This window comes from Penaeus japonicus, unplaced genomic scaffold (assembly GCF_977035675.1).
Source record: "Penaeus japonicus unplaced genomic scaffold, GWHDUDI00000001_assembly GWHDUDI00000005, whole genome shotgun sequence".
Taxonomy (NCBI): Eukaryota; Metazoa; Arthropoda; class Malacostraca; order Decapoda; family Penaeidae; genus Penaeus; species Penaeus japonicus.
Window position 1 is genome coordinate 31,658,212 of NW_028234407.1, and position 10,610 is coordinate 31,668,821.

The following is a 10,610-nucleotide window of genomic DNA, read 5'->3' on the forward strand; positions in this document are numbered from 1 at the left end:
CACACATTTATATATATATATATATTATATATATATATATATATATATATATATATATATATATATATATATATATATACGCATTTTTAGGTACTTATATATAGATAGATATATTATATATCATATATATAAATGCTAACAAGTATACATATATATACATACGTACATTATTATCATAAACGTACATACACATAATATTTTTTCTAAATATCGGTAGAATTAGTACAACTTTAGAATTTATAAAACTGAATCAGTTATCAACGTTTATTTTTCTTGAATATATTTCAATCCAAATCTGTTCAAGACATACCAAAGATTATTCAGGAAAAGAACAACCAGTACAAATTACTATAATTAAGTAGGAATAGCATAAAAAATATATCCTAATTCAATCCAAACAAATACCGTACCATTAACCTGTCTGGTGACATTTGGCAACTTTCCCTTCTGTTGTGTTCGGCAATGTTTACATTTGCAGCTGATGAGAAGTCACTTGTGTTTTGGGTCAGTTATCTTTTCTTTATCTGCACCTTATATTGCTCTGTTATTTATGATGTCTTCTTCTCGATTTGCTGTATTTTTGGATTTTTTTAAAATGTTAGTTATATGTTATATTATAAACACAAGCAGGATCACTTTAATGTTAATTATTATGGAAAGTGACACGTCGCCGATGATGATATTGATAACAGTTGACTGCATATGATGTGTATTGTCCCTTTAAACCTGAATTTAATATATGCTGACCAACTACAGCAGAAATACTGGCCAGATAGATGAGGGCATTAAGAATGTCTTAGAAATTGTGGGATTATCATAAAATAAGTGGTTATTGGCTGCTGGCGCTCCAACAAAGACCAACAAACCTTCCCCACGTGGATGGCTTATAGTGCCGACAGGTGCCATGGCTTTGGAAATATTGTTTGGTGCTGTGCTACTTGATATACTACCCATATTTTTGTTGTAGTTAGTAGGCTTCTGCTAAAACAAGTGTAGTTGTTAGGATATATCATTTATAAACCATCAGCACAGGAAATAAGCTTGGGTGATTATTTGCATTGAATGATACTTTGGCCTCTGTGCTTTACACTCTGGCAAAGGCCAGCAAACTTTTTGTTAATCTGCGGTAGTTCTGACTTACAAGTGTACAGTATTGTTTTATCAAATTAATACAAAGATATATTGTGTATAAAGTTGTCCTGGTTGTTAATTTCTACTTTTCTAAAAAGATTTCATTTGCTTCAAGTATGTGTATAAGATAGTTATGGAGATATTTGCATGTTTATGATTAAGGGTGGGTAAGTAGAATTATTTGAGTGCTATAACCATGGCTAGTGATCTTTTTTTTTTTTTGCAGATCCTGTAGTTCTTGAGAAATGAGATGATTTGCTTAAATGTTAATACCATTCAATATTTTACCTTTTCAGGAAGAATCAAACACAAAGAGGTTGTGCTGATAGACTGAGTATTCATACTTAGGAAACTATGTAACTGCACAGGATAAAAATAAAGTTCAGGTAATCTATCATGTATTTCTCACTTATTGCCATATAGTTAGGAGTAGATGTAACATCAGACTAGAAGAAATGTCAGGTATAAAGCACTTGATTGTGCATGACCCTTTTGACTGATGGATGAAGAGAATGCTTTTTTCCTTTTCTTGCTGTGTTGAATATGAAGCATATGGCAAACAGGTTGTGTAGTGCAGTCAAACTCTTATTGCATGCTAATACAAGATTAACTTCATTCTTGCAATTATAGATCAGCTTCTTTAATGTGATATTTTTCATAATTGTGTGAAAGATTTCCCCTCAGTAGATTGAATAAAGTAAGTTAGATGAAAAATATTTCTTAAAACTTTGAATTATGTAGATGGAAAACAAATTTTTGTATTGATAAAATTGTATGTTTTTCAGAATAAAAGGAACAGGATGGGAGCCATTCATGGAAAAGGACGTTTTAAATGCCAGGGATGTCAGAAACCATTTTCGTGGCGGTTAGATTTGGCTGAACATACCAAGACCTGTAAAGGCAGCAGTTCTAGGTTTGTGAATGGATCTGCTCTTTCTAGAGTTTAACTATTGACTAATACTTTAGTCCTATTCTTCAAGAAATTGTGTTTATTGATGATTTAGTTTTTTATATTTTAAAAAGATGAGATAAAAAAGCTGATTAGTTATAAAATTTTACTCCTTGTGAGTTGCATGATTATGATGTTTCAAAAATTACCTCTGCAAAGAATATCAGACACTTTGTAGGACATGATCTGTTTTACTGTTCAAGCAGAAAGGTGTGGGATACTCAGACTGAACAATTCCTGCTTGAGACATGTTTCCTCTGTGGCTGCCAGCTATCTGGGATACAGTCGGAAGAGGCCTCATTTGTCCGGGGAAAACAAAAGCTTTACCATTCCAAAAAGCCTTTGATTGAGGTGAGAATCAAAATACTCATCAATATTCATCGAGATCAGCACTCATGTGGATATATTCACATACTGGCACACAATCATGTACACTTGTATTTGTATAACTATGACAGCAAATAATTGAAGAAATGAAATCTCATTAACATTTAGTTATATTAACATTCCAATTCAAGAAATATTTATTTAAATCATGCTAACTGTGTTAGAAGTAAGATGATGAAGAAGATTCAGATCCTGTATGCATTAATATCTGTAATGAGAAGTGTTAGTCGGAACAGTTTTACCTTTTATCAATAGATTGAAAATCTCATCTAATTCTAGGTTCTAGAGATGATCACCCATGATTCTGCAGTTGCATGTCTGACTCATCACACCATTGGTCTCTGCAAAATCTGCATGAACTCTGTCAACAGATGGGATGAAACTCAACAGCAACTCCAGACTATTGCAAAGTCGCTGCGTAGTTCTTACAGGTATTGTTTTCCCATTGCTTTATGATTCCCATTCAATTTTTGTATTACAAAGTGGACACATGATATAATTTCATGCCTCAACCTCTCCTTCTGTTAATTTGGAAAAGGGTATGATATGTATGTATAGGCACAAAGGATGGATTGTCATATACCTCTTTGTACTGCGACTCTTCAATATGCTAATCCATAGAATTTAATGAATGGTTCTATGTGCTGTTAAGAGGTTGCAGTCTAAATATGAATTGGTACTTAATTTGTAACCTGATATTTACCCTTAGGATGTGTGATGTTTCCCTAAATGTTTACCTTCAAGCTAATAACAATGATGAAGATGATAATGATGATAACAAAAAAGATAATAAGAACAAGGATGATATAATGATAATGATAATACTGATAATAATAATAATAATAATAATATTAATAATAATGATAATATTGATAATAGTGATTACTTTCCTGACATAATATTTAAAAAATGATCTGAAGCAGTTGGTTGCAATATTTAGTATTAGGAAACCTCTATTGCAATATTACTTCTGAAGGTGAGCTATTGGACCATTGAACGGGGACAAAGACGATATGAAAAGAGGTTTGTAACCTCGTATATAACCCCCCAAAACACACTGCCAACTTAACCCTTTCCCGACGGGGCACTCGCTACGCGAAGACCCCTATGCCAGGCGATTGCAATATTGCATTGTAATCGTCACACTGGCATGACGCCCCGGCATCGGGAGTTTGGCTGTGTCACACGAGTGTGATGCACCGTTGTCATAGGGTTAATAGTTCAAGGAAAACATGAATAATAAAAAGTCACTGTATCTGCAGAGCCATACAAAGGAAAACAGGGATGAAGCTGTACAAGCGGAAGAATTTCTCAGAGCGAAAAGAAATGGACGAACTGATTGACGAAGGAGAGAGCGATTACAATGAAGAGGATGATGGCAATGAGGAAGGCGAAAGCAAGGGCCTAATGGAGCAGATAAAACAGGAGAAACAGACTGATTTTCCGCAGCCGACGGAGAGATTCGACGAGTGCGAGGAGAAGGAATACACTTGCGAATGTGGAAAGGTTGGTATTGATTTAATTTTCACTCACTAATGGTTGTAGAATTGCGTGAATTTTTTTCGGCTTATCCCCTAAAGGATGTGTGAACTAAATTTGGTCAAATTCAGGTAAAGAAATACGGAAACTGTCCAGATATTCCACAGGAAGCTAGAACAGGATTGTAATGTTTTTAGGTCTAATGATTTAGATTTTATCTGTAGATTCCAGATATGCACCATATATTTTTTACATATGTGTGTGAGGACTGGATTAGAGAAAATTGAAGTGGTTGTTTAGTCCATTTCTGCTTCATATTGTCCTTTGGGAGTTAATGGAAGGATGTGATGTCAAGGAATTATATTAATGTTGATGATTATTTTGATGTCATTATTCTGGTAGTTTTATTTTTGATGTTAAAAAGTAAAACATGTTTATATATTATGAAAGACAAAAAAAGAAAGAAAGAAAGAATTATATACATATTAAATACTGAGAAAACAATTAAAATATCTTCAAAAGGTTGATAATTTTTTTCATATAGTCATTAACCCTCTCTGGACGGGTGGTACACTACGGTACCGCGCATTCTAGGCCCGTTCGCTGGGGATGCGATACAGCGTCGTTTATTTAACTGATTTAGGCCTATGCGTTCGAGAGCCCCGTCATTGTAACATGCGAGGCTGGAATGCCCCCATCGTGAATGGGTTAAAGACAGGAAACTCTAGCCGCTCTATGGTACATCATTACCTTCCAGACTATACGAGGCCTCAACACCTTTGTTGAACACCAGCTGCGTGAGGGTTGCAAGATGAAAACCAATCAATATCCTTGCAAGTACTGTGGCTTAGTGTTTTCGGAGAAGAAACTGCTGATTGTCCATAAGAAAGCCTGCGTTGAGACCTCGCTGATCAATGGGGCGCACGAGTGTGACATCTGTGGAAGGCGGTAAGTAATTGTGAGATTGGAAAATTACTGCAATTAGTTAATTAGATTATAATGATATATTGGGTTTCTTCATAACTTCACTTGAATACATAAGTAGATATTTTGATATTTTATTTCTGTTGATATACATATATCTCAAGATGTATTTTATTGTACGTGGAGTTAGCTGTATGAGATCATTTTGTTTATTTATTTAGATTTAGATAATTTGGTCTATTAGATTGTAAAGATTATTATAATATTAGATAATGATATCTTTTGTCAACCAAATCTTAATATAGGAAGAGTTTATGTCCATCATCATATAACAAACAGAGCAGATATATCCACTCATCCCTCATTGATAGTTAGACCTCAACCCAAAGCAGTGAACTTATATATTAAAATCCAACTAAGTGGGTAATCTTAACAGGTTCTTGGTGCGTGGCCGTGTGGAGACCCACAAACGAAACGTCCACAGTATTGGGACGGCTGATCAGCAGCTCTGCAGTTACTGCGGAAGAACATTTGGCTCCAGCTATAACATGAAGAACCATTTAGCAAGAGAGCATGGGATAGGTCAGATAGAAATGGTACGTGTCTTTTAATTGGATGATGGCGGATGGTATGTATAAATGTCGTGGCGAGGGTGGACTAGAGAGCTGGGTAGTATGGGAGTCTGCTCTATGGTCTGTGTCTGAGTTTTATAGCCATGATTGCACTAGTTCTTTAGCTACAACCTTTCTAACTTTTATTTTTCACTAACAAGTTTACTTTTTTACTTTAGCTTTGCTGGTTACACAGGAAGGGGAATTTGAGAAATCTATTAACCCCCTAAGAGTACAATTCCTTCTCTGCCCTTAACTGCATATATTTTACAAATTTTACATGGGCAAATTTAGTCTAATTTGTTTGAAGAGCTTGATTATACACATGGGAGGGGTCTCAGAAGAGGGGGTAGGGGATGGAATGGGGGGGTGTAGTTGATTTTGAGGCACTGGAGAAAACCCTTTTGAAGTAGGAGGTATGGGGAGGAGGGGGAGAGAGGGATTGCTGTCTGTGGCATTGATGCTGGAAGGAAAAGGCCAGTCAGATATACTACTTTACTCCTACTGTGTTCCATTCACACTAAAACTACACTCGCTATCGCATTGTTTTACCATTTTCATCTTTTCAGGAATCAGTAATCATGTGCTTTTTTTCCAGAAATTTAGCAGGTTTAATTTTTGAGAGTCTGGTGTTAATAAAGTATGAAACCATATGAAATAACTATATAGTCCCCTAAGGGAATGTTAAAGGAGCTTGACCAGGATATAGAGGACACTGTGAAAGACCGTGGTTACCAGTCCATATAACTCAAAACTAGTGCCTTGAAACTTTTCTTTTCCCTTTTAAGAAATTATTAAAATTATTATGATACAGCTTCGAGAATCTAGATAAAAACAAACTAATATACAGGTACTCAGACACAAGTCAGGTGCTCTGGCAAGGTAAAGGAGTGGACATGATATTTCCTCTAAAAATAGTATTTATATAAACTGATTTATAAACAGTTTATTATGTAATATCTATGGAAAAGCACAGGGATTTCATTACAAGGAAATATCACACCTTGTCCAAGAGGTAATATTTCTACTGCATCTATTTTCAGCACAGTTTATAGTGATGGTGTCAGATGATAATGGGATCTGAAGTGTAGCTTTTACTGGTTCTCACTCCCTTATGAAGATCTGATACTACATTAGTGATGAATGCTCTCTTGTATTAAGTCTTTTTGAGAATGCTTTACTTTACTTGTTATACTAATTATTGGAAAGACTGAGAAAATCATGAAGTCATTGTTTTAATTTTGCAATGTTGAATTAAATCTGTCATGAAAATTGTTATCTTCTTTAGTGTAAATCACCCTTCCTTCTAAAAAAACATAAATAAAGGCTTAGGAAACATATATAAGTAAAACCAAATGTATACTATTTCCATGTTACAGATATTTCAAAGCAGGATGCAAAATAAAGCATTTCATTTCTCAAGCACTAAATTAACTTAATTACAAAGTACCTCACACTGGAAACAAAAGTCATTTTGATTACAAAACCCTATGCCAGGTCGTATGTGAACTCTGCGGAGGGAAGTTCTCCGACCGTTCCAGCCTGCGCAACCACATGAAGAACATCCATGGAGAGCGCAAGTATGAATGCGAAACCTGCGGGAAGAAGTTTGCCACCCCGGGAATGCGCAATCACCACATGAATGAAATGCATAACAACACCTACAATTACGAGTGCAACATTTGTGGCGAGCATTTCAATGTCAGCTTTAAATATAGGTATGTGAAAGCGGGTGTTCATCCTGCATACAATTGTCATATGGAGAAAACAATATATGTACGAATATTGTTTGAGATGCTTTTAAGGTTATGAAATAAATATCTATCTTTTATCATTTTTTCCCAGTAGAGTAATTTTGAGAACAGACAACCCAAAAGAATAATATACTTGCAATATTAACTACAAGCTAATTCCTTTGTTCATCAGGTATCACATGCGGAAGATGCATAACACTCTGCAATATTCATGTGATGATTGTGGCCGAACGTTTATCATGAGGAGTGATCTGTATCGTCATGTTAGAGGCGTTCACATGGGAATAAGAGACCTGAAGCGTTATCCCTGTAAAGTGTGCGGAAGGCTGTTTCCCAGCATGTACAAGGTAAACAGAAGGCCAAGTAGATAAAATGATGAGGTTCCAGTCAATTGTAAAAATAGATAGAGTCTGTCCATCAGAGTTTTTATATATACATTATTTTTTATAGCAGTACTAGTTGGTATAAAGGTCTCAGTTTGAAAAAAGGGTATTTGCTTTGAATAATTTAAGATTGTCAAAATCTAAGTAGGTCTGGTAACAGGAATATTTGAATCTTTGAAGTTGTCATTTCTTTCATTTTTTTCTATCATCAGTTTTATTGATAATATTTAATAAAGGAAACTAATAATGTTTTGTGAATTTATAAATTCTGGAAAATACTGGTAATACTAACAGGAAAATTCTCTCTCCTCAAAATTATTTCATGTTAAGATAATTATCATCCATTGCACTACCCCCCTCCCCCCCATCCTGCCCACCTGTCCACCCACCTAAAACCCACCCACCCACATGCCATCTCATGTTTAACCACAGATTCGACTATTCCTTATTTCACAGGTAAAGAGACACATGAGCAGTCATGGATACTTGTCCTCAAAGACAGACAAGAACGTCCTAGAGCAGCATGTTCCCGAAATTGACCCAACTGCTAATGCACTGAGGACGGGAGACTCGGCTACAGCAACTGTGCTAGCAGACGCGGTGACGGAGAACAATGATGGCACCAGCATTGACGTACACCATCTGCAAGTCCCTGAAATTTATGCGGTTAGTTCAACTTTTTTTTTTTCTTTTTTTTTTACGGAGAGGCTGCTGTGTGTGTTGGTCTTGTTTCTTTATTTATTTTGGCATCTGTCTTTCAAAGGTCTTGATGGTAACTTTGATATAACTGGATTTGTGTCTTCATTTTATTCTAAACTTATCATATATATTTTTTTACCTTGTTAAGTACTGCTTAATTATTCTGTTATTTATTTTATATCTTGATATATGAAGGTTTTAATGGAATAGTTTATAGATATTTTGTTAGTTATAGCAGATAAAGATTATGTTTATAATTTCTTCCATATTTTTGTGCATTTCCTCTTAAACCTGATTAGGATTGGGCATTTTGATGGCTTAATTACTGAGTGATGCAATATCCCGCAGGCACCGCACATAACAACATTAACACCGGAAATCCTTCAAGGAGGACCGGACATGGTGGAAGCTGAGACGATGGTGGTTGGCTCTATGTCCAGCATCGTTGTATCTGCTTCGTCAATATCGGACAGCATCACGGCTGAGCTGCAGCACCCTCTGCATGACCATCAGCATGCACGCCACGACCACCACCAGCAGGAACAGCATCAGCAACACCAGCAGCAGCAGCAAGACCAACAGTTCCGTCGTGGTAACAGCGCTGTGATGCAGCAGTCCCTAGCACAGACCATCATGCCGGTGCACCAGATGATTGTGATCCAGGATTCTGTCAGTGTTCCGGGTCATGCGGACTTTACCGTGGCACCCTCGACTAGTCAGGTCATCTCAGCCTCTCCATCGGCCAACCAGGTCATCTCAGTGTCGCAGTCTGGAGGGAATCAAGTCATTTCCGTTCCTCAGTCATCGAGCCAGGTTATCTCCGTCCCACAGTCATCAAATCAGGTCATATCGGTTCCCTCAGACTCTGGGCAGGTTATATCCATACCTCAGTCTAGTGGACAGGTGATTACAGTGCCCTCAGTAAGCAGCCAAGTAATTTCTGTTCCCTCAGTTAATTCTCAGGTCCTCACTGGATCCCTTCATCCCTCGCAAGGGGCTTTTTCTCTGCCACTGCCCCAGCAATCGACACAAATTCACAATCAACAAAAATTACCAACAATTCACTATCAGTATTTTCCATCATAAGATATACTATTTTGTATTTGATAAACTGTACATATAAACTTATTGAATATAAAGTGGTTACAACTGACAAACTTTGATTCTTGCAAAGCACCTTGACTTTTATTTAAATGAAAATGAAGATACTGTACAGTCAGTCTTCAGAGTACATATCATTAAGGAGCATTTCATTCCAAAATAAACCAGGCCACCAATATCTTGTTCAACACTACCCTCAGGCATTCTCTCTTTTCTAAAGAAGTGAAGTACCAGTCAAGAAATCTGTATAAAGTGTGAAATACAAGAGGAAAGCAAGACATAGACAAAGAGTAAATAGGATGGATGTATATATAGCACATAGACATTGTTTTATATGGTTTGATAAGTTATGTCACTTATTGTTGAATATTTTTGTATAAGCTATCATGGAAAAATAAACGTATACACTTACATACTTTAGTTTATTTTTAAGTCATATGTAATAGAGATTATATATAACTTTACCACCAAGAGACTTATATCTTATACTTTGGCACACTGCAAGGATGCAAGGGAAGCTGTACCAATATTCCCAATGATTGTGATGGTCTCAAGTTTCATGGTATTATAAATGTTGATTTGTAGATTCCAAAATGCAACTTTTTTTTTGCTTTTTTTACAAATTCAATTAGAGTAGCTAGAAGTGATTGTTTAAGGCAAGGATGTACCACAGCTGTGTAAGATTATAAGATGGCTCATACTTAGATATTAAATTCTGTTTCATAGCTTAATCCGTTAACGATGGGTGGCGTGTTTTTTCATCATACATGATGCAGGAGCTCTGGCCTGACAATAGGAGCCATGACATTCGGGGATTTTGTTATTTTATTGTGCTATGAGTAATGAGTGAGTGATGATGACAATTGCAGTTATAATTATTATAATTGCTGTAATACTATGCAAAGTGGGTTTCAGCTAACATTCAAAGCCTAGATGGCACCACTTTCTTCTAGCACCAGCAGGAGAGAGAGCCTTGAATGGCACCCATCTTTGGTCTCTAGCAAGCACTATCTTTATAAAGCAATGGCATATAGCAAGTTGCCGACTTCTTGCTCTATAGTACTGCAGATGAAAGATGTGCAGCAAAATGGGAGGAGGAAGGTGACTCAAACCATGCCCAATGTCTACAATGTGGCCCTGTGACTGAAAGGATGCCTCTTCCTGTGGCACTCACAAGCATAAGCACAAGTTT

General features: G+C 36.3%; 1 protein-coding gene across 1 annotated transcript; it reads left to right on the forward strand.

Annotated features, from left to right (window-relative positions):
- The first annotated feature begins 419 nt into the window (after window positions 1-419).
- On the forward strand, window positions 420-9,829 carry LOC122250305 (uncharacterized). Its single transcript, XM_043011664.2, has 12 exons — window positions 420-504; window positions 1,428-1,517; window positions 1,917-2,044; window positions 2,287-2,431; window positions 2,747-2,898; window positions 3,730-3,973; window positions 4,704-4,894; window positions 5,307-5,466; window positions 6,979-7,199; window positions 7,408-7,582; window positions 8,075-8,284; window positions 8,666-9,829. The coding sequence occupies exons 3-12, from the start codon at window positions 1,932-1,934 to the stop codon at window positions 9,401-9,403; spliced, it is 2,349 nt and encodes a 782-aa protein (XP_042867598.2). The 5' UTR covers window positions 420-504; window positions 1,428-1,517; window positions 1,917-1,931; the 3' UTR covers window positions 9,404-9,829.
- Window positions 9,830-10,610: the final 781 nt, after the last annotated feature.